Source organism: Cydia fagiglandana, chromosome 15, assembly GCF_963556715.1.
Source record: "Cydia fagiglandana chromosome 15, ilCydFagi1.1, whole genome shotgun sequence".
Taxonomy (NCBI): Eukaryota; Metazoa; Arthropoda; class Insecta; order Lepidoptera; family Tortricidae; genus Cydia; species Cydia fagiglandana.
The window spans coordinates 6207705-6233025 of NC_085946.1; the positions used below are offsets into that span (position 1 = coordinate 6207705).

The 25321-nt window shown below is 35.5% G+C and overlaps 1 protein-coding gene across 2 annotated transcripts in view; it reads left to right on the forward strand.

Annotated features, from left to right (window-relative positions):
* Positions 1-25321, forward strand: part of LOC134671231 (semaphorin-2A) — a 433155-nt gene that overhangs the window by 367249 nt on the left and 40585 nt on the right. For both annotated transcript variants that reach the window (XM_063529030.1, XM_063529029.1), the window contains 4 exons: positions 655-742; positions 5380-5431; positions 6654-6716; positions 14334-14441. In XM_063529030.1, coding sequence (XP_063385100.1) covers positions 655-742; positions 5380-5431; positions 6654-6716; positions 14334-14441 — 311 coding nt within the window. The remainder of the gene's footprint in view (positions 1-654; positions 743-5379; positions 5432-6653; positions 6717-14333; positions 14442-25321) is intronic.

The window sequence follows — 25321 nt, forward strand, 5'->3', positions numbered from 1 at the left end:
CCATGGCCTCTCTCTGTGAACGTATATCCTCCCTGCTGTCCCCTGCACTAGCCACTATACTGCACTATATTTTAAATAAGAAATAAAGTATAGCATGAAAAACCTTTTCATTGCAATACCATTAAATACTTGGCCAGTAACAAAGGCTAAATATATAAATAATTATGTTTATTTTATTTGTCGTGTTTTTTTGTTATTTTAATTGCGCTACACGCAAAAAGTTGTATTTAGAAACGAATTCTTATTGATTCAATGTGGATCGGAGATGACTTATTTTCGCTAACAATAAATTAACATTTAATTCATATTCTACCTTCTAAAAGTAAAAACATATCAATGTAATACAAGTAATGTCTATGATTAAACATTAATCAAATGAATAATAAGTGTGTTCTTAAGTGTTTGTGTTAGAATATGCACAAATAAAATCACACAACTTGTAATGTATTCCGAAGCAGTATCATGGTCGCATTTTTATCACCTGTAATGCCGTGCGTCACTTTCACACTTACATATTTGTAAGAACGTGACAGGTATGGTGACAAATATGATAAAGAATCGACCATCTTAGCCCTACTGAAGTGTCAACATCACAAGACTTATTATAACGACCTATTAAAACCCAAGTTAACAATTTATTTCGTTTGTCCACAGATCATGTCCGGGAATTCACATGCGGCACACTCTACTACAGAACATTCTTCATGGACACGAAAAGGGACACCCTATACGTTGGTGCTATGTAAGTTACAACTGCCTTTAATATTTATTTACAGTAGGTACATATGGTGCTACTTAACCACACTAGTGCGATAATTAGCACATTACATAACTATGTCGAAAAGTTAAAGGGTCATATGTACTGTAAAACGTTTACGTTACAACGTTAAACATTAGTTGTACGATACATGTGCGAATAGGTAATTTGCAACTCGTGTCGATTTAAAACACTCCCTTCGGTTGTGTTTTAATTTATCCCCACTCGTTACGAATTTCCTATTTTTCGCACTTGTATCGTAATATACTATTGTTTATTTTATTGCGTAAAAATTGTATACAATTGAATGAATTTTCCGATGCTTGAAGTACAACTTTAATGTTACGAATTCATTATAAGACAAGCATTGCGTTATATTCTTAAGTGTTCTATGAGAGCTGTCACATAAAATATGAAAATCTATAGATATTATATCATATCATAAATCTATCGAAAAAGTAAAATTACCCATAATTCGTGGTAATTTGTAAACAAAATAAGTTTTTGGCAAACATTTATTTTTGGTACAACCTTTTATCGCAGATTGTACTTTTCTTTCCACAGGCAACTAATACTCATCGAGACAATACTAAAAACCCCAAACACAATTAGGTTTCGTTGTTTTATTACAGAGTTCCTATGGCCTCCTCCGGTCTCCATCATCAGATCAACTCGATGACATCATAATATTGCATTGTCATCTGATTTATACATGCATGCAAAATTTCAGCTCAATCGGAAACCGGGAAGTGGATCAAATTTAACTTGCAAGATTTGATTACAGATAGACAACGGTCAGGTGAAAGTAAATAAGTTTTTGGCAAAAAAATCATTTTTGGTACAACCTTTTATCGCAGACTGTACTTTTCTTTCCACAGACAACTAATACTCATCGAGACAATTCTAAAAACCCCAAACACAATTAGGTGTCATTGTTTTATCACAGAGTTCCTATGGCCACCTCCGGTCTCCATCATCAGATCAGCTCGATGACACCATAATATTACATTGTCATCCGACTTACGTATGTATACAAAATTTCGTCTCAATCGGAAACCGGGAACTGGATCAAATTTAACTTGCAAGATTTGATTACACACAGACAGACAGACAACTAAACTATTTTTGAACAACCTTCACGAAAGGTTAACACAAATTTGTGTCACAAATGAATTTTGTAATAGAATTACGTCTCAACATCAAAGTAACGAATTATGCAAATAAAATTTTAAAAGTAATATTACGTCTCGTGTTAATAATACGCAAGTCTTTTATGTCTTGATTTTTTTTACTATATAGATTATAGTGATTATGTATTTGCTTTGATATCTTTAAAACTTGTTAGGGAATTCAATCTTTGATGCCTGCTAGCGTAATTAGGTTCTCTTTAAGAAACGTTCACATTTTTAAGCACATTATCTTTATATATGCCTAATCATGATTTACATATGTTATATATAAAACGACACGAAGTATTTCTGCTGCGTTTGTGATTGAGGTTTTGAGACACAAAATATCAAATTTGATAAGAAATTATAATAGGAGTCATGTTTCAAAAGCTTGGAAACTTATAGCCCAAAAAACTAGAAGATTTTATATATACAGAACGTATTACACTAAAGCAAGGGACTCTGAAAAGTGAAAACTTAAATTATTGCCAAAGATTGCATCCGTAAGTACCTGAGATTAAATTTACCTACCTTAAAACCTAGTGAAGCAAAGCAAACTCTTTTAATTTTAGAGTCAGACCGAGAAAAGTCTGCAGTGATTTTAATAACCCACGCAGTGCAACTGTCATTTTTAAACTTCTATGAAATTATGACGTGTAAATAACACTTGCACTGCGTGACCTCTCATAATCGCTTCAGACTTTTTTTGCTCTAACTCTAATGAGATTCATCATATTTACACCAAAACGATTTAACTTGTTAGCAGAGCTGCCATGTATGTTGCTAACCAAGCTATGCAGACCCCTGGCATTTATAAATAGCTCATTGCTTTACCCAGAGTAAACAAGCCGCGCTAAAATTGGTAGGGTCAGATTACACTGGTAATGCAATAATAACGAGTGATGTGGGTCAATCGTGTGTGTCACGAAGGTAATAAAGGCGTTTTTCTGTCGTAAACCGATCTTCTTTAAGCGTTCCATTATAGTTAAATGTTAGTTCGTAATCATGCCAGGATAGAGTTACCAGATGACACGAATTTTCCTGACATGTCAGGAATTCTGGCCTGGGGAATGGAGCCGGAGCCCCAGGAATAGGGACGGAACACGAAAATGACTAATAAAGAAATACAAATACTTCGAGTAATTAAATATTATTTACAACGAGTTTCAACGCAAATTTATAATATCCGACACAATTATTACCGGGGGCATCATTTATGAACTATAAGGATGAAGGTATTAATATTCTTATTATAAGCTTTATAATAAACTCCAGTATAAATCGATACACGTGTGAAACTTAAACGAGACAAGGTCAATATAATGATTGTTCTAACTTTTTTAGAAACGTGTATTGACTTAATTTTAGTATTAATAACTTTTCCAAGGTTAGAATTTAATTTTCAGATTTCCTATTGAATAAGTAAACTTGAAGCGGTACTTGTGAGCTTAATGTGTGTTTATTAGTTGTATTACAAATACTTCGAGTAATTAAATATTATTTACAACGAGTTTCAACGCAAATTTATAATATCCGACACAATTATTACCGGGGGCATCATTTATGAACTATAAGGATGAAGGTATTAATATTCTTATTATAAGCTTTATAATAAACTCCAGTATAAATCGATACACGTGTGAAACTTAAACGAGACAAGGTTGTGCAAGGTTCCAGTATAACTTAATTGTTCCTAATTTCAATATAAAGTAGTATCATGGAAGGTCGAAACAATTTTTGGGACCGATTTGGGTATGAGTAATCATTTATCGATGACATACTCAAATGCGTAGTATGTCATTATAATGATAGAAACAATGTTATTACGTAGTTTCTTACTTGTATTTTTATTATCGCTGAAAGTTTTTTTTTGCTGTACCTGTATTTTGGTGGGCGGAATGTTCACTATTTTTATTCCTGTTCACGCATTAATTTTTATTAGTAAATAGGCGTTAATGTTCAATAGCTTTAAATCAACATGGTTCCAGTTGTGGGTTGTGCAAAGTTGAAAAGCCCTAATCAGGAATTTCATGAATTGATAGACTTTTTTTTATAAAGTATCTTTTTATTTACATAATTAATACAAATAATAAATTTAATAAAAGTTGAATTAATAAACGCGGCTATCGGCTCAATCGGGAGGCCATCGCTAACGGCTAGACCCCCCCTCTCCCTCCCCCGTCGTCGTCAAAAATATGAACGTCAGGAAAAATATTCGGAAATCAGGAATTTTGTCAGGAAATTCTAATTTTGTAGCTGGTATCCCTATGCCAGGACTGCGATTTGAACTTTACTAGCCCGTAATGCTGATGAGTCTCCGTAATTTTATTTTATTGGATTGTTTAAATTAATATGTTGTTGTGAAAGTTAAAATACCGACTGAAACAAAGTAGCTATTTTACGCTTATTAATATTAATATCGTATACTACACTCGAAAAAATTTGAGTATTTAGAGTTTGTTCTTTAAAGTGTTTTTTTAAGTAAAAGTTAATGGATAGGTTAAAGTGCCTTTAATCTATCCATTGATATCACTTGTATGTAGTTCTTTTATAGTGTTATTTAGGTTTGTTTCTTCGCAATCTTTAGCAATACCTACGCTACGAAATTAATACCTACGTTTAACAGACCAGTTCGAAAGTACAATTGGCATCAAAATCAAAGCGACTAAATGATAACTACGTGTAATTGACATCATTCAGATATGGTTTTGATGTCTAGTGTAAGTTCAAATTGGCTTCTACGTTAACGCATTCACTGACAGTACAGTCACCTGCAATAGTATGTTACACAACGAAGGCCGCAAAAATATCTGACAGGATCATATTTGTAGAGCCATAAGAACGTGTCATATATTTTTGCGGTCTTCGAAGAGTAACATATTATTGCAGGATGTACGAGCTACGCGCTAAGTTCGTAGTAGCCGATAAAACGGATTTTCCGCCTTAAAGCGAAAATCGCCTACGAACCAAGAACCCGCCTAACTGGAGCATTGCAGTTCGCATGCATCAAACAGCGTGAGCGATCTTCAACGTCTTATCCAAAGGAGATCACAACCGTAACAAATAGTCATATTAGAATCAACCTCCGGGACGCTGGCAGTCGCAGTGGGTCTGTTGAAGTGCTACGAATTGTTAAGGTGACAATCCATTTTCAACGACAGCTGCGCTACTGTTGCGACGTTACTGTCATTCATTGTCTTGTCATTCATTTTACTACGGAAATTGACAATAACATCGACGTCTCAGAGCAGTAGTGCAGCTGCGGTCAGAAATGGAATGTTACCTTTAGTAATGAGAAAACGAACTGCTGCGCCGCCTATGCCGTAGGCAATTAACAATAATGCCGCGATATTTTGAAACTTAATGTTCTTACTAACCATAACCATTAAATCGGGACTGTTGCGTTAAATTGGTGGTAATAATGACTATTATTAATAATTGTGTCTTTTCCAGGGACCGACTGTATCGTCTGAACATGAACAACATCAGCGCATCCCATTGCGAAGTGAGTACCTATTAATTTAACAAAGTAGCATACAAATTTTAACAGTCTCGTATTACAGTCCATTTCTAACGACAGCTGCACTACTGTTGCGACGTTACTGTCATTCATTTTACTATGGAAATTGACAATAACACCGACGCGTTCAGTACCAGTAGTGCAGCTGCGGTCAGAAATGGAATGTTACCCCAAAGGTAACATCCATCTCCAACACCAGTCCATTTCCAACGACAGCAGCACTACCATTCATTTTACTATGGAAATTGACAATAACATCGACGTGTTGGAGCAGTAGCGCAGCTGTGGCCAGAAATGGAATGTTACCTTAAGCCCCCCACATCTAGCGTCTTTCAAGCGTCGGCGTCTGGTCAGCGCTATGGAAAATGACGTCGCTGCGCAGTTGCGTCGACGTTGCGTCGAGCAGCGGCCATAGAGTTATAGACGCCAACGCTCGAAAGACACTAGATGTGGGGGGGCCCTAAGCGATCACGCGACATCTTGATAAACAGACCAAACGTGACAATGACAGCGCCAGTCGCCATCAGGTATGTATATCGGAGCGGCCTAGGTGCTCAAAAATATCGGAACACGCACTCTAGCGACTTGACAATAGAGGAGTGTTCAGATATTTGTGAGCGCCCTGGCCACTCCATTATGTCTGATGGCCATTGTACAAGTAGATTTATATAACAAAGGCTTTGTAAATGAGCCAGACAACCTCAAACTCAACCTATTACTCTTATAAGAGGTTTCTAAATAAAATTGCATGAATTAAAATGTCCTCACTATGTAAATGAAAATGGAAATAGCTTAAACTTCACTATTATTCCAATGAGAAGTCAAACTTTGAGAATATTTTAGCAGAAAATAGGTCTGGAACGATTACACAAGCCTGAATGCCTAATAGACTTGTCAAAACTTTAATCCTTAAGTCCGATGTTTTTAGACGTAAGACGTTATACAGAGTTAAAACTTTGGCAAATTTCGTGTCATACTTCATAAGCCTCTTGTTACATTATCTTGTAAAAGAAACAGTCGAGCATAAAAAATATCTCTGAAACTTTTAGTTTACGAACCTAATTTGTCTTATCTAATGTCATGAATCAATTTCGTTAAAATATTCTTGTATACAGACCAGCCGAATCTGTACCTATTTACCTACCTACCTCAATGATTTTAGCAATTGCTAAGAGAAAAATACTAATATGCCTTATTTTATTTTCAGCGGGATTCTATAAACCTGGAACCGAGCAATGTGGCCCAATGCGTGTCTAAAGGGAAATCAGAGGTAAATATTGCATTTTATGATCGTTTTGTAGCTTTGAATTAGAATTTTTATGAATCTCAATTTGGCAATATTGTGTTCTATGTTTTTTATTCAAAATAGGTACGATAAGTAAATATGTAGGTAACTAAATAAGTACTATCATAAATAAAATACTGTCTATAATTGCATTCAAGATCGAAGAGAATGAGAGAAACGAAAAAGATTATAAGTAAAAGATTACTTATAATTTTTATTTTATTTACTTATTTATTAATAAAAAAAGATTTTACATTAATAAATAAATAAAATATACGAGTAAATATTTATTTAGGAATTAGGGAAGGTAATTTTTCTTTCTTACGAATATTAATTCTGATTGTGCGTACAAAAAAAATTACGTTCTAAAATAAAGTAAAATTCTTAATCATAAACTACAGTAATGTATCAATTAGAAGCTGCGTGGCGACGGCGTGGACTAGCACTATTTCCATCAAGGGTTAATCCCGTTTTTAACATTGAGCGGAGCATATTTCACGGCGGGAGCTTAGAGGCGGCCGCCCCGCTATATTAAGGCCGTTAATTTTGATTTACAATCGCTGCGCAAAAGCAATATTTGTTTTATTTCCTAGCGGTTAAACCGCGTCTGGAAGTGGAGGATCGGGCGAGCGATTATTGCGAGTTGCCTCGCTACACGATCGACTAATTCGATAATGCCCACTGTGCGAGCGATTCTAACGGTTGAGTGCGCAGCTGTATTTTCGTGAGCTCTTTCCATTTTTTCCGCGCTTTTTTTCGGATAATCACGTTAGGTATTCGATTGTTTGTGACATGTTTGTTTCGAGATACAAAAGCCTTCATAAAGAAGGGTAAGAAAGCCATTTACGTTAAGAAACTTTATTAGTTACGGTTCTTGTATATAAAATAACGACAGTGATATTGAACCACACAAGATGGCTATTTAAATTCTCTGTGAAACCTTATCGTGCTGAATGTAGACGAAGGCTGAACATTTGTTTGCAATGGTTACCTCCCCGACGCAGTTATATCTAATAAGAAAGTCATAAAGCTCGCTACCAGAAATGGAACGTCTCATGCGAAATATACATAAAGTCTCCAAGTAAGCAGTAAAACCCCGTGCGGCTCTAAATGATTCCCTCGCAAAAAGCAAAAAGTGCCACAAGCAAATTCACAAGTTTACTGCGACAACTGAATGTCCCGTGATATAGAAACATACTGTGCTCCCAAATAAAAGGTCAAAACTTTTACAATAGGGAAAGAAAAGCTATAGACCACATGCTACCCATTCAAACTCTTCCTATGGCGAAAAAAGTAAATTTGTTTTATTAGTAGCAAAGAGGGCCATAAAAAAGAAATATCCCTGAGTCTATCACCTCGATCGTGGAAGGAACGGCCACTCGTGAAGGCTATAATCAAAGTTTCTCGGTGTCGGCGAGTTTTCCTTTCTCTAAACACGATGTTGTAACACGAAAAAGGCTGGAAAAATGCCGTCGGCAAAATTCCGTGAGGCTGCCGGCCGCTCGCTTGTTGTTTTAACTCCTCTCTTCTTTGTGACGCTATTAAGGAAAATTCACTAGCTAGGTAAATCAGAGAACTTGCGATTTTCGTATAAAGAATTCATGGGACAAAATCTCGGCTCACTATGTTTTTTTACGGCGGGAACAGCCGCGGTTTTTACGTGACGCACTTTCCCGCCATTGACGCTCCCGGCGCGCCGTAATATGCAAATGTATTCGCTTGTCTTTGTCAATTACACTTACCGCGTGTCATAATACAAGGGCGGCTCTTGATCCTGTCACGTAACAAAGGAATCCATTACGTTTCCTGGTGATTAGTTTAATTGTGCAGTTAAAGTAATCATATATTCGACGCTTTTACATAATATATTATATAATTATTATATTATATTGCAGGTGTCTACTGAAAGGTATACCTATACAATTATGTTACTGTAGCACCAACTGTATGTTTAATTGCACAACGTGACAAGCATAATCAACGTGACACCACACGTCATTAGCTCTATTTAATAATTAACATTTGAAATTCGTAGAAGCACTTCGTATTGATTGCGTCGTAATAAATATTGGCAATGCAAATTAACGTAAAATTTCTAACAAAAGCCATTATGGAAAATAATTCGCTTACGTATTGCGCCACTCGATTTTTCCTAAGTAAAAATCTTATAAGCGGAAAAAAGGCGAGAATAGCAGGCCGTAAATCTACTTACGTAGGAAGTGGCGAATAATTAACGAAATGGACCAATCGAAGGCATTAGTTGGGAGTGAAGTTATGCGAGCGTTCCCAGCTAAGTGCCGTTAAAAGAAACTTAGACGTGGGCCTAATTGTTCTCTGCTTAATTCTGATTGTTTCCGAGCGCAAAACAGTTCTGTTCACGTCAGTACAACGACTCGACGTTCCAAGTATATTAATCCGATAATTACTTGAGAACAATCTTTCTGGAACTTGCTCTGCCAACTCTAGCGTACAAAGGAAAGTGTGGCCGAACTTTTTATGAAGAAACAAAGCCTCTCTATAAGTATTTACTAACCACAGACGCACACATTTTGTGTATTAAACTAGTTTACTGTAAAGTTTCTGATTCAATTATTACACTTAAGATGTAGCAGTCAGTTAGCCGGTAAACTAATAGTTAGTGGCTTCAGGTGGGTTGTTTGTGAGCAGCACGGCAAACAGCAGTTGTAGTGAGGATGTAGATATATTGTAAAGTAAGGTACAAGTTAAGAAGGTGACCCTCCTTTTCAGGAATCTATTATGCGTCTATATCTCTCTTGCCTGTACAGCAGTTTTTATATCGTTGATCGTTATCGTTATCGTTTCCGCCATTAGAGTTGCTGTTCGACAAGACGTGAAGAACGTGCAACTCTAATACGGATTATAATCACGTATAACATGTACGACATGTATGTGCAGTCAATTAGATTCCGAAATGTACAGTAATAAGACTGTACAGAAGAAAAAAATATGACCCAGTTCTCTAAGACCGTATAATTTTTACGTCATAAGGTAGGTACATGTTGTCGTTTATTTTTTCTGACTAATCGGTTCATAAATATTCATAAACTAAAAGAGCTGAGACATCTTTATAATTAACTGTTTTCTTTTATCACATATAAATGCCTGTGTTTGCATTATTGAATCTCTTATTTACTCCGAGTGGAATCCAAGATAAGTAAGTACACGTGTTGAATACACGTGGGTCGTCTTCTTACATAGAATATACGTACCCAACAACACTACAGGTTAATTACCAAATAAGGGCCGGGCGGACTTCAGACAGGTAATTAATTATTAAGTAGAATTTTCTAACTAACCACATACATATTCATTTGGTTTTTCGCGAGCGAGAAGCTTACAGAAAATAACGTTGTGACTAATAATTTAGCCTAAATTACTGATTATAAATAATTTATTTCGACGTAAACAATATAACAATACAACAATATATGGAGGAGAAAAAATATTATAAATGAATAGTATAAAAACATAATATTATGCCGAACCTATTCATTTGATTCATTCACTTTCTAAAGATGAAAACTCAGGCCCGGTTTTATAGTTCGTTTTTTTGCATTAGAAAATAAATAAACAATCGTGATGTGTCTTTTTATTGAAAAACACTTTTAAAAAATAGGTTTGCGCTCATAAGTAATAGTTACAGCTACTAAAAAGTGTTTTTCAATTACCTAAAAGACGTGTCAAGATCGCGGAGTTTTTTTCTAATCCTAAAAAAACGAAGTAAGTATATAAACATACCTCAAACTGTAACATACACTGGAAAACATAACGTGTCACTTTGCTTGCTTACTTTTTAATGCATTTTAAGTCAATGCGCGTTAAGTTTGAAACTGATTCTTGGAAAACACCGTTTTAACGTATATTATGTCGGTAGTATTTCTTTCTAATTCTTCTTCATTTATTCATTCTTGCCGTTAAACAACCGTGGTTTCTTTGCGAAATATTTCAGTAAAGGTCCGGATTAAAAATTAACAAAACATTGTATACCAAAACATGTGTGTTGACTTCGAGCGACCTGAACGATGTTTACGAAAATATGCACAAGCAAATTAAAGCGTATGTCGAAGCAAGCAACGCGAAAATCCAATCTTTCATCAATAAAAGGACTTCAAAAGGGCTTAAATCGAAATGTGGAAATTCATTTGCAGGTACACTGAGACGTGTGTCAGAATATGAGCACGTGCTCTCCCGGTGACGTGGGGAAAATTAGTTCCGATCCCCTGGCCGCACCAATCTCGCGATGTATTCTGATATGAAAACTTCATACTAATATAAAACCGATTCGATTAGATGTCCGAAATGTTGAAATTCATTTTTACAAAAACTGCCTTAATACCTAAAAGAGTGTTAAAAGCTAGAAAACACTTATCTCAAAATTAAGTTATAAGATGTCGACATCTGTACGGTTTTATTATTAAATAACTCATTATGATTTTAATGCCATTTCGTATTATCAAAGAGAAGTCTAGAGACGGATTGTCAAAGTAAATTATGTAGCTACTGTAAATTTACTGCCATCTTTCGACAGAACATAAAACTATTAGAACGCCATTAATGAATGAATGGATGAATGAATTTATTTATTTGATCCTTATTCTTTCACTGATATGTATTAAGTTATTAAATATTAATATTAACGCAATCTACTCGACTATAGGCCAAAGGTATGGTGCAATGTTTTCGAGCGATGGCGCCATAACCTTCAGCCTATGCTTGACTAGATGGCGTTAATATTAATAATTAACAAGTTAACACATATCAGTGAAAGAATAAGGATCAAAGTCAAACAGTGTTAATCTTCTGTCGAAAGATGGCAGTAAATGAACTATAGCTATACTACAAAATTTACCATGACAGTAACTCTCTACTTCAAATTCTTCTTGGTATTACATATTATTGTATGAAATAGAAATGTAACTTTCCTTAGCGATTAAGAGAACTCGAAAAATAAACATGTTGATTTGTTTTTAGATTATACTTTATAGGTAGCTCGCTTCCAAAGCTACATAAACATGGCGTGATTTCGTCATGAATACTCGTATGAGCAATCGAATATGTTATCAACATTGATACGCCAAAATAATGTTTGAGAATAAGGTCCCTAGTTTTTAATAAACACGCGGTTTCACTTGGTAGGTAGGTAGGTACTCTAAAACTGAAATTTCTATTTCATCGTCATCTGAGCTAGGATTGACAGACTCAAATGGATTTTCGTGTAGGTATGAACTGTCGCCGAGCCTCTGAGAATATAAATTAGATTGTTTAAAAACATTTTAAGTGAATAAACATTATTATTAAACTAGATTCGTGTTTTATTACTCTCAAGGTTTAAGAAGAAAGCTTAGTTCTCGTCTGTCAGTCATAATTATAATTTTTACTCAACAGTTCAAAAGTTAACAAGCAACGATCTAAATATAAGAAGATAATTTTTGCCCTTGAGTTTGGTTTGAATATTATTCTTTTATTTTTGTCTGATTTAACCTGTTTTATTATATTTGGTCATAGTTTTCAACTAATGTTAAAATGAATGATTTATGTGTATTGAATATTAAAAAATTAAGACATTTTTGTGTTAAAACTATTTTTTTAATCCAGCTATTTCAATCTACTTAAGAGATAAAATAATTCATTCAAAATAAATTAACAAGATCAGACAGAATTTTCTTTTTGAGTTGTAAAAAATAAAACACCATTTTGTTGAATTATCTCATGAGTTAGAACTTCTACGTAATAAATAACAATACCTACCTAATATTTAAGATAGAATTAAAACGAGTACTCGTTTAAAGTTAAATAATTCAGTTTTGTCTGACACAACATTGACACAAACCCTGTTTTAAATAATAATATTCGTAACTAAATGCTCTTAATGATTATTTATTACTTCAAAACAATAACGTTTTTGTTTGAATAAATATCACTTTTGACACTGCACTGGCAGATCGGTATCGTATCGCTGTGACATCTTATAAGCGTTGTTCTAATTGGGCCGATAAATTTAAAAATCTTCATTTTCTCAAAAATTTACACGGAAAATCATGACAATAAAATTTACAATATTACAGTAATAAAACTATTTTACGGTTAATATTTAAGCATTCTAATGTAAATGACAAGTCTAATTAATGTAATGACACATACACATTAACGCATACAATTATTTGCAGTAACTAGCAATAGTTCAGTGGAGCAGTGTTTATCCACTACAATGCATATTTCTGACGTTCGGAATATTAATGCCCCCTTTAATATTTATGTTGTGCACGAATTTACATAATCATGGGCTCTGTATACTCGTGCCACAGTAAATGTTTAAGCAGTACGAATACATGGGCTTCGTTGTTAAGCAGTCAGGATCGACAGACAGACAGCGCGTTGCTTCTCATATTATCTGACAGCAGCGTCTAGAATAGGTTATGCACGAATGAAATGGTTTAGATGCTGGTTCGAGTTGTGATACCTACTTTAACGTTTTTCCAGGCATAGTACGATTTATCAACCACATACCCGCCAATAGAATTTCAACTTTAGCATTTCGATTTAAGGTTCAAATTAGATTGGACTTTCGAGAAATGCGACATGTCTTCAAATTAATCAGCAAAGCTGGATTGATTGGAATATATTTGGATGTTTTGGGAAAACCTTGTAGATTGGTGCGGCTTGGAAAAGGGTTAACAAACAATAAGAAACCGGCGCGTAAATAGAACTGAGAGTTTTGTACGTACGATTCAAATAAATCGATGTAAGTACATATCTATAAAGTCAAGGTACTGACTGATTATGTATTTCTTCTGTTCCCGCACACTTTCGCCAATGAACTATTATTCCGATGAATTTCGCTCGAGGTAATATTTCGATGACTTTTATTTCATGGTGCTTTTTCAATATTGAATCAATTTGAATTTGCGGTTGTGTTGTTTTTGTTCGATTGTTTATAAATCGGCTTGTTTGTACAATTGGTGTTTGTTTTTCTATAATATCGTTGGTTTCTATTTTAAATATAAGTGAACAGTTGTAATTTTATAAAATATTCTTTTAATTATTTCTTTACAACCTAATAAAACATATTTTCAGTAACAAAATCCACTCTTTATAATCTAGGTAATAATGAAATAAAACTGAGTCCGAAATATAGTCGATACTCAGGAAAGAATCTAGGGTACCGCGGTCGCGGTTCATTTCGAGGGGTTCTAACGCTAGACTAGACGATCACAAGGCTAAATTTTAGGGTAAATCTAAAGAAGGGTTAAAATAGCTTACGTTTAGTTTAATTAAGTGGGGCGGGAAATGAGACCGTTTGGAAAAGATCAATGAAAAAAAGTGTCTCTTCCTGACAAATTTAAATATAGAACTTACCGACCTAATTAGGTAAAGCCTGACCAGTGATGTATGATCACGCGCCATGTTGCGGAATTTCACTAGAACATTTTTTTTCGGTACTTTACTGAACTGTCACCCTATACCTGAGAATAACAGCGTCCTCTTGACAATGATAACATATTACTGGTCAGGCTTTACGATTAAAGAGTTATTAGGTACATGTATGTGTTATAAAATGACAAAAAATGTGTATTGTTCCAGCACTTCGACTGCCGTAACCATGTGCGCGTGATTCAGCCCATGGGCGACGGCTCCCGACTCTACGTGTGCGGCACCAACGCCCACAGCCCTAAGGACTGGGTGTTATACGTGAGTACATTCATTATATATACATACATACATCACTGGCTCAGTGACCCAAAGAGGAGCCTCTGACACAAGAGAGCGCCACTCTGCCCTATTCTGCGCCACTTCGCGCCAGTTGGGTATTCCGAGGGCGGACAGGTCTTTTTGGGCTTCGTCACTCCAGCGGTATCAGAGTGTCTACCGCGATCCACGTTCGAAGTGTTGCCTCTCTGTTCCACTTGTAAATTCGTACGTAAGTGTGACAGGGAGGCAAAACGTCGAACGTGGTTGGCGGTAGGCCCTCTGGGACGCCCAGACGGACGTTTTCCCCCCGGGTGCCCCACATACGCTCTTCTCATAGCACGATCCATACACCGTTACATACCCGACCGACCGACCGATACATTTACTATATATAAAAATAAAAATCATTTATTGCTCTTTGAATCCCTAGTTTATCCTTTCAGAGACTATCCTTTTAGAGATTGTGCGGAAAGAGAAGAGTCGTGGAATGTAAGGAAGCCCACACATTCTAATGACTCTTCTCTTTTCGCACAGACTCTATACAGGACATATGTGTATAACTTTTCGCTGCCATACAGATTAGGTAAGATTAGTTTACTCAAACTGTAAATAATCGGGTGGTTGAGTGTCATTGAGATTGAGGATATTGCTGATAAATTATATCAGATGATTACCAATATTTTACTCGTGATTTTAAAAGATCCAAGATAGTTACTTTATTGCTGGTTCTCGTGAGGAAAACTGAAGCAAGACTATTCATGTGGCTTATCATCTAGTAGTGTTTACTGACTACTTAAATCAAAAGCTAATTGGGAAGCAAATAAAGCGGTCCTTGAAATATTAGCCGGTGGCGCTTTATTTGACGTTCATGCATAAGCGCATTGTAATATGTCTACTTGAATAAACTGTTTTTATCTTATCTTATCTTATCTTTTATTGCTGAAAGGAGGATAGCGATCATTCACTTTAAATTTAATAAGTACTAACTTGAAGAGCAATGCGCAGTAGCTATTATCTAAAGAGCCGCTCCTTGAACTGATCCCAACGAGCTTGGACACACGCCAGCGACGCAACAGATCCCCAACAGGTTCAAACACGCATCTGTCTTACAGATGTGTACCTAAATAGATGTCGCAAGTGCCGCGCAAATATTAAGATAAGATAAGATAATTTATTGACCATGTAATGTATATTACATGTAGCACGTCATACATTACATTAGATTTAACAAAGTTTTGTACGGAACACTAAAAATGATATGTATTAACAATATGTCAGACACTTCTTTTTCAAAATGAATTCACTAAACTCTTTTATAGAGTACACAGGGTTTTGTTCCTATAATCTCTTGATTTATTTCTTAAAGTCCTCTAATAAAGCACTTATATCTGTAGGTAGTATATTATATAGATAAATTTTGATAGAATTTCCTTGCTTGTATAATCTCTTTGTTCTCGATTTTATTAAATGAAAAGTGTTTAAATAAAACAGTTATAGGTACTGATTTCGAAGCAAATGGATTATGTCATGCGGCGAAGGTATTTTAGTGATGAGTGGTTACAGATGTTTAGATGTGTCAATTCTCATTTTCCCTATAAAACATTATAATACGAGAGAGCGAGCAAAATATTCGTTATTAAATATTCTGGAAGAAGTTAGCTTTTTTCCTGAATACAAAGAGAAACCAAGTTCTTTATTTATACATACATTTCCCGGTTTTAAAAACACTTAGGATGTATGTGTATTCTAAAATATGCTATTACAAATTTTGATTGTATGACTATGGGATTGTATAAGATTATCGATAGGTGTGTTGGTGTGTGTGAGTGTCTTTTTTTTTCGTCTCAGCATTCAAACATGAAAGTCGCGAAAAAGTCGATCACGGCGAAATGCGTCTACGGTAACATACTACACAAAAAATTTAATACTACAATTTAATTATACTAATGTCAAACACTACGCGAAAAAGTGCGTCAAGTAAAAAAAATCTAGTGATATCTTTTTCATTCGAGGTGAAATGCGATTCGGTGAATTACTACAACAATTTTATGCTTTTGGGGTACAGGTCTAACAAATCAAGACACCAACTAAATAGCAATAAAATATGTCTCCGACTAGTTCCCTGTGCAAGAACTAGACCGCTCTGTGTGTGTAGATTCCGCGCGAGTGGTGCTAGATGCATCTGTGACTACGGAGGAACGAGAACCGCGACAAATTTCACGGACAGTGATTCCAAACGACGCCATAAGACGAGCGCGGATTTTTCTCCCACGTCAGAGCGGAAATTTCTACCCGAACGACTCCGTTAAAACCCCCGCTTCCAATGATCTTACGTGTGAACGTATTTTTCCTTCATAAACATTTTAAAAATGGAGTCTCTAAAGGCTCTGATGAATAGATATTACTCCCTGACTACGTGAGTGCTTTATCATCGCGGATAAGTACACTTATTTCCATAAAATTATTTTAAAAGTGATAAAACCTTTTTACAATAGGTATCGAAAGCATACCGCAATAAATTCCCGTGCCCTCACCTTCCCTGCACTTGACTTTCATATAATTTTATGATGTATCGGCGCCCGTTTTGACCCTTCACGCGCTTTATCGCTTTAAGACCTACAACAGTTTTATCTCATTGCAAATTTTCGGTTTAAATAGCCTTTACGTCCATGGGGTGATTTTATAGAGCATAAAACGTAGTAACGAAAGGGTTAGTGTATCCGGTTTGACTTACTTCCTCCAGCCGGCTTTCCATTCGTGATAAGAATACACTCAAATGGCGACATTTTCAACGGCTTCCGATATGATGCAATACGCGACATGTACGAGGACTAAAGTGCAAATGCGAAATCAAAAACGTGAGGCTACATTTGATGTTGCTTTTTAAAAATTGTACTAATTGATAAAGATAAAAGATAAAGATAAAAAAATGTTTATTCAAGTAGGCATATTACAATGCGCTTATGAACGTCGAATAAACCTTTACCGGCTCCAACCGTACACCTCTGCCCCGAGAAGATTTAAATCCCCCCTCAATTGGAGGAGGATATCCCAATATGGGACCGGCAACAAACTCGGCGGGACACATCTTTTCAAAACATTATTACATCTTATAATTAACATGCATTACGAGTAATTAAGAAAAATACAATTTAAATTACTATAGAATTCATGCAATTATACTCAGTGAGTACATAACTTTATACAAATACGTAGCTCTTTCAGAAACGTAGCTCTTTCAGAATCACAAACAGAAATTGTTATATTATATCACGTAAGCTTTGTATGACTTCATGAATTTTGAAGAGCAAAATCTAAAAGCTCTTCAGTGATAAGGACGCTTTAGAGTGACATTCCATTTCCAACTGCAGCTGCAATACTGTTCATTTTACTATGGAAACGCGTCGCTGTCATTGTCAATTTCAATAGAAAATGAACAGTATTGCAGCTGCAGTTGGAAATGGAATGTCACTTTTATTGGTCTTCTTTTTTCTTTAAATTGATGATAAACTTGTCACATTGACCCTCTTATTTAATACCTAAATTTTATGTAATATGTACCTAAATTTAAGCGATTTCTGAATAAATTTCTTCTATTCCATTATATTCTATTTATATGTACGAACATCAAGAAACAAAGAAACATATTCGATTTCATCCCCAACCCAATGAAATTAGCAGCAATAAAAGTGTAAATCTCGCTCGCCTATTTGTGGAATGCATTTGCTATAGATTTCACCACGATTTTCTCCCACTATGATATATACCGTGCCACATTTCAGCAATAGAGATAAATCCTATTATAAGTCAAAAATTGAAAATATATTACTCGACGTGGGGAGGGTTGTTCGTTTCGATACTTGCCGGGGCAGCCTTTGTACAGAGCAGCCTGTCAAAACAGAGATGGTACCGACGATGAAACCGTCTTGATTTTACCATAAATTGGTTTAGTTAACTCATAGTTATGTTAATTGACTGCTGTTATATCGTCGTTATATGGCATAAAATCAATTGTACCTTCTGGAATATGTTATATTATTGCGGTTTATCAAAGTAACGCACATTCATGACTGGTTTTTGATTAACGTATGAGGTAACGTTGGAAACGTAATTAGAAATTAATGCTTTGAATATGAAATGTATAGGTACCATCGCCCACACTGTTAACTGACAGTTCGTAAACCTTATTACAAAAGGCATAAGGTCCGATGGACAGTTAAGAGTATTGTGTTTGTACTAGTAGTGTTTAATAGTAGCGGCGCGACCATAGAACTAATCTCACCAGCTTGCCTGACTCTTAGCCAGCTAAGATCTTTTCCTACAGCTCGGGAAAACAAGGAAAGAAGAATTAGCTCCAGCTTGCTTACAAATACTTATGACAAGCCATCACTTGCGTTTTGATGTAACTTATTAATCTAATTACTTATTATTAGTAAACACAGTCATTTGGTTACAATAGAATCCCCTGACTACTCTAATATTACTAAGTTATGGGTAAAAAATGTGTTTGTGTTATGAAACATAGTAACATCACTCCAATTGCTATAAACAAACAAATGGCGTAAGCTTGAAACTCGACGTCTGTAATTTACATTTAAGTAAGTTTGTAAAGTCATGAAAGAGCAATCGTAGACAAAAGTTATTTGCTCATCCAATAAGTCTTTTAGCTCCGTAATAAAATAAAAACAGAGCTATTTCAAAGACTAAATCGTAAAACTTTATTACACTTCAATTCGCACAAATGCTACAAATGTAAAAATAATTCGCAACACTATTTGACTCAAATAATTGGGTCGTGTAAAGTAAATAGAGTGTGTATAATCTGTGTTTTGAGTTATGCGTTCACTCCCTTTCGAGGAGGGCGCGTCAGTTTCAAAAATTGAGTGAAATCACATGTGGTTAAGCTATTGGTACAAACGACATAGTCCAGCGTCTGACTGCATGACGATTAAGTTCGTACAATAATAATTACTAAATTTATTTATATGAGTGTCATTCATGAAATAAATGGGCGATCTTAACGAAAAGTAACTTTTTTATTGATGTTAATTAGCTTTTAACTAGGTCTGTACAAGTGCCAGAAAAGCTTGCGCGATAAACTAAAGTCTAGACAAGGTTTATTTTTATTTTACGGTTTTAAATTTTTTGAGTACCTAAGTAAGAATTTATTGACAAGAATGAATCCCACAAGTTACATGTAGATTATAGAGATATAATGATACATGTTTGCAGATATGGGTTAAAACAATCTATCCATTCTTAATACAATCGGCCTTCATCTACGCCAATTTTTAACTTATAACATATGCAATCACGCGGGCGGACCCTGAATCATAGCGGCGTAGACTACCCGCACCGCTGCAAAACCACCCGAGCGACTCATATTTGCAGTAACCACCAATATATCTGTTACAAATGGCTATTTGCGATTGGACGGTTATTGGAAACAAATGACAGTGTTCTGCGCGTTTCTGATATTACCTTTTTATATATTTTTTTCCTCTCGGTGTAATGAATTTATTGTTTACCATTTATAAAATGGTAAACAACCTTTGTAAAAGGGTAAGTGAGCGGAAGCGACAGGAAATTTCGTTGTATTTTTAGTCAATAAATACCTGCTTTATAAGGAAACTGAACCTCTGAAATCTGAAAGAAGGGCAAATAAAGATTATATTTAAGATCAAGTATAAATAGTCTCAAGGATAAGTGTTCATTTCAAATCTAGTTATGTCTTAGTAAAGCAGTTCTAAAGGTGTACATTATATTTTTCTTGGATAACATTAATTTTTAATTAACTAAGAAGCGCTGGCGTCGTGATAGCGGACACTGAAGAGGACAATCTCATGCCTGAGGATGCCGAAGACCGGGCAAAGTGGAGAAAATTGAGAAGGAAAGCGGGTCCGGGCGCTATGCCGGGAAACGCTAGGTTGAAGAAGAAGAACATTAATCAATTAAACCAAAAGGAATAATGATAATCTCTTTCCAATTTCCAAATGGTTGACGAACAAAGACCGAGCGCTAAAGATCGCACACTTCATCAGGCAGTGTTTTATTATTGTTTCAGTTCATTTGGTTCCGGGGAGAGGAACTGATCGAAGCTTTCAATTTAAATGGAAACAATCAATAAGCTCGGCTTATCGCATTTTGTTCCAATAAGATAAATGCGCGAGTTTTAAATCTGCCGTAGGTACAAATCGTTGTATTGTTGGTAAAGAGGACATAAACAAATGAATGATGGGGTCTTTTCAGATTGTATGGGATTGTATTGCCTATTTATCTTCGCATGTTTTGCGTATTTTTCCCTTGTTTACTCATTCTGTTAATTTGAAGGTCAAAACAAAAATACTTTCACGATTAATATTATGAAATCTCTTTTGGCATTTTCAGTTTTTTCTGCAAATCAATTTATAGGTACCTAAGTTTGTAGCGTCTACGGTATGGATACTTACTCTTTCCGAACTTCAAATAGTTCTGTAAAGTTTGGTACTGTACAAATTAATTACACTTTCAGTGTTTGCTAACCAAAATTTATTGTTGTTGCACTGTCCATTTTAATGTAGCTATGTAAGTTATATTTCTAACTGTAAAATACCGCAGAGTGTAAAACTTTAACATACGATGATAATAGCTTATGAATGTACATAAAAAAAATCAAGCAGTTAGTAGTAGAAAGCTGATCACGTGATCACTAGTTTAAAAAATATTTAAAGTAACATAAATCATTAATTAATACCACTCGAAAATAACTACTTACTGATAAATAATTAAAATCACACTGAAGTTTACTATTATTCTAAAATCCCTATGTTAATTTTGCGAATATTAGCTGGAGCCTTTACTGCTAATTGTACAACTATTTTTGACTCGGTTGAGCTTTATTAATTATTTTAGAATACTTGTTAAAATCGGTAAATAAAAATCAATAAGTAAATCAAATACTTATACTTGTTCTGTTCTGGTACCTATATACAAGGAATATGGCGTGTACCGGAAATAAAATTCACGAGCAAAAATTTTTTTTTTCAAATGTTCGCATATTTCACAAACAATAAATTTCAATCCTATATTTCAAACTACTCTCTAGCATTGAAACATTGTATACGGTTATCTAAAATCCACAGTCGTATTTCACAGGCAATACTCGTACCGCTAGTCAGAGTCGCAGGTGCAATACCTATCCCACTCGGAATTAGGAGCCAATATCGCGCACGGTTTACGACTGTTGCTTTGTAGTTCCATTATAGTTTTATATCCCACAGTTTTAATGACAATTGGCGACTTCGTTAATCCTTTATATTTGCCTGGAATTGTTGTTTATACATAAACAACATTGTGTCGTAAAGTTCGCTGAGACTTACAAAGTTTTTAAAGTTTTCCAGCTTCAGGGCTGTGCATACCTACGTAACTCGCGCTTTTCGATCACAAAAAACTTCAATAAAACAGAAACAACACAATAGTTCTGGAAGTTGTTTAAATATGTATGCCGCAGGTAAGCCCGGCCTGAACCAAACTTCCCGTCCTCGTATCTGCCAACTAACAAAACTCTGCTTATTTCTATTTTGGGAATGCAGAATGAGCCAGTGTGTGCAAGTGATACGGGCTGTCAAAACTTGGTGTACTCTAAGTTTGAAGGAATTCTGATTATGCCGACTTGCCTCTCGTGGGATCTTGGTGCTTTAGAGGAATACTTAACTTTCTGATGTGTAAAGATTGATCTACCGCACAGTTTTTTTAAGTCTTTTCTATAAATACTTATTCAGGGTTTTCAATAAACTGAAGAATTAAAATATTAATGAAATTGACGGCTCATTTACGGCTTTTACTAACAGATCTAAAAAACAGGGACTAGAGATCGTTCAGTTGTTATTAAGAACGATGGCAGGTAGGTTATTCCCTGTAAATATTTATTATGTTTTTATGAATGTCACCCTGTCACCTTAGTATTCAGCATTATTAGAAATTCTCTTCTAATTTATGTACTTAAGTACCAAAATGTAAGTTCATCCTCCGTCATTATAATCGCACACATAAGATATCTTAGACAACAAAGCAAAGCATCGTTATGAATTCAGATCGCTCCCCTGTTATTACTTATTAGCTGATAGTGACAACGTTGTCAAAACTTTGTCGCTCGTAGCGATCTATAATTTGAGGTCCCTACTGTGTTTGAAAGTTTAATTCTGTACACGCAGTGACAGGCAACTCCCTAATACACTGTAACAATTATCTAACTCCAACATGACTTGTGCTTACAATAGGTATACGACATTCGGGAAACGAATTAGAGATTCACTAGATATGAAATAGTAAAAATATGTGACGTTCCACGGCAAAAGGTAACCATTGCCCCGGCTGAATATTGGAGCGGCGTTAATAATAGCGTAAGTGCCAGCCGCCATAAGGCACCTTTTGCCGTGGAACGTCATATATCTTTACTATTTCATATATAGTGAATCTTTAAATCATTGCCCGAATCGCGCCGATAGACTTTGTCAAAATTAATCAACCTTGTAATTCTGTTTGAAATTAGGTGTGTATAGGTAGGTACAGTGAAGGAAAAGGAGGTTCCTTTTCTCCCTAATTTAATCTGTAGAAGATTACAACATTTGAATTCGTAATTAGCACTATATCAAAACCACTTCCAGATGAATTTCCCAGTGGACTATTTCGGTTTTATTTCGCTGGTATTCCTAGGGCAGGTTTCTTGTGTTCGCGACACGCTGGTGCGACGGGCAACGAGGTCATCTTAAGAATTCAGACGGGTCTCTTGTGAAATGGGCTATTTTTGCAGTTAAAACTTTCACGAAATAGTGAAGATTTAACGTGCTAGGTTACAAGTAATTACGTGCAAGGTTCGCGTAGCCGTTAATTTAGCCTTCATTGCAGCTAATGCAATTTATGGCGAATCCTACTTTTAGTTCGGGGGCGTGTAATTACTTTGCTTGTTTTTTTATTTATAAGGAATAGAAGAGAAGGATTTAATTAAATGCTTCGACATTTTTATTCTCCTTTAGCAAAATACAATCGAATTTGTTTATTTGTACCTTCATCAGAGATAAAACACTCCAAACCTATAGGTAATAAGTTTAAGAAATATTATTTAATCTTTATCCACTCTTCGATTGTAACATTATTGTACGATAGTATTCGTACCATACAATCAGTATCGATAATAGGTGGCGTGTAAAAAAACGTGATAAAAGTATACTGCCACCCTCTACTAGTTTTATAAATAAGTACATACCTATAGAATCATATCTCTTTAAATAAAGCTACATTATTGAAGAAAAGTAGATAATTCTGACGCGCAGTCTCGACCGCTATTGTACTGTACTAGCATACATAAACAATGACAACATTCTGTAAAAACAACAGCCATTCGTTGTAACAAGCCGTCATTATCCCCGCTGTTCACACAAAAACTGAATGAAATTTCCGTTGTTCAGCTTGCATAGCATTTACAGCGACTGTCTCCAAAGTTTCTTGCGCCTGATATACGTATTCACATTGTATCGGGAAGCCATTGTCGTATTTCATGGACGTATCTCCAGGTGCCAACTACGAGCATCTCGTGTCCGCTGTTTTACATTGTAAAACTGCTGGTTTAAAATATATTTTGCACTTCATGTTTGCAGTGGCATTTTTCACTTTATACTTTTTTGTTAAAGACGGGTTTGAGCTGATTTTATTAAATGTTATACCTATGTTTTTTTAAGTAGCCTATATTGTGTCCCACTGCTGGGCATGGGCAAAGGCCTCCCCTGTCTTTAGGTATGGCTATATATATACCAGAGTGGTTGCCCTTACGTTACGTAAGTATGTATTCATTATTACAGGCCAATTTGAACGGACATTGATAACAGAATGGTATTTGAATCATTATTTAGTTATCGTGCATTTCGCTCGTACCTGTCCGTACGTGTATTGGTGAGGGCAAGACGCACGATAACTAAATAACATGTTCAAATATCATTTTGATGTCAGTGTACGTTCGAATGCTCCTGTTAGTAAGAGTTATACGCTAAACCATTCAACTACTTTATTTATATTGATGTGTTCTTTGTCTGCCACGTGTTTAACGGTTGTATCTTTATTTTAAACTTTGTTGTTTTCCTCGATCGGTTAACAGAAGTGCAAGTATTTTGTAAGCTAGGTAATCTAAAAGCTATCTCTCTTTTATGCGAAGTTGCTACTATGAAAGGAAACTAACGAAAAGAAGGCAGACAGAGGGCGTCGTGTCATTAGTTAGGTTCTTGTTTTTTCGAATCTTCTGCGAATGAAGTCTGAAATAAATATTCGTTATAGAAAGGTATTGATGTGACCGCAATAAAATCAGTAATGGAACGTTATTAAAATGCGAACCCAACAAAGATGTAAATCCGGCGATCGTCAACTTTTATTGAACGCTACGTCGTTACGTCATCGAACGCTCCGTTCCGTCACTGAAAAGCTTTCTAGATGCTGATTTGGTAAATAAACAAAAGCAAAAGGCCTAATGAGGGGCGCTCGCGGGTCGGTCGACAAACTTTCTTATTCTACAAGGGGAGGTCTTCCGACCGATCCATTTGCTTGTTTATACTGGACTTAGGATGGCGCCCAAACGCAATGGAAAATAATACAGCCCTAGTCAGTTTGAAAGTAAACGCCTGCTGTGGCTTTCAGCGGGGTTTACAGTTCGCACTCGAGTTTACAGTGTTTAGGAATACAAGCAGTGATGCGGTGTGCTTAGTGCCTAGAATCTGACAATGTTTTCCAACAAACAGCGACCTGAAAGTTAAAGCAGACAAGGGTTTTGTCGTCGACCGTTATTTTACTACACCACTTTGTTAATCTGCTAGATTTTATTAACAATACTATTTAAGTACCAGACATCAGACCAG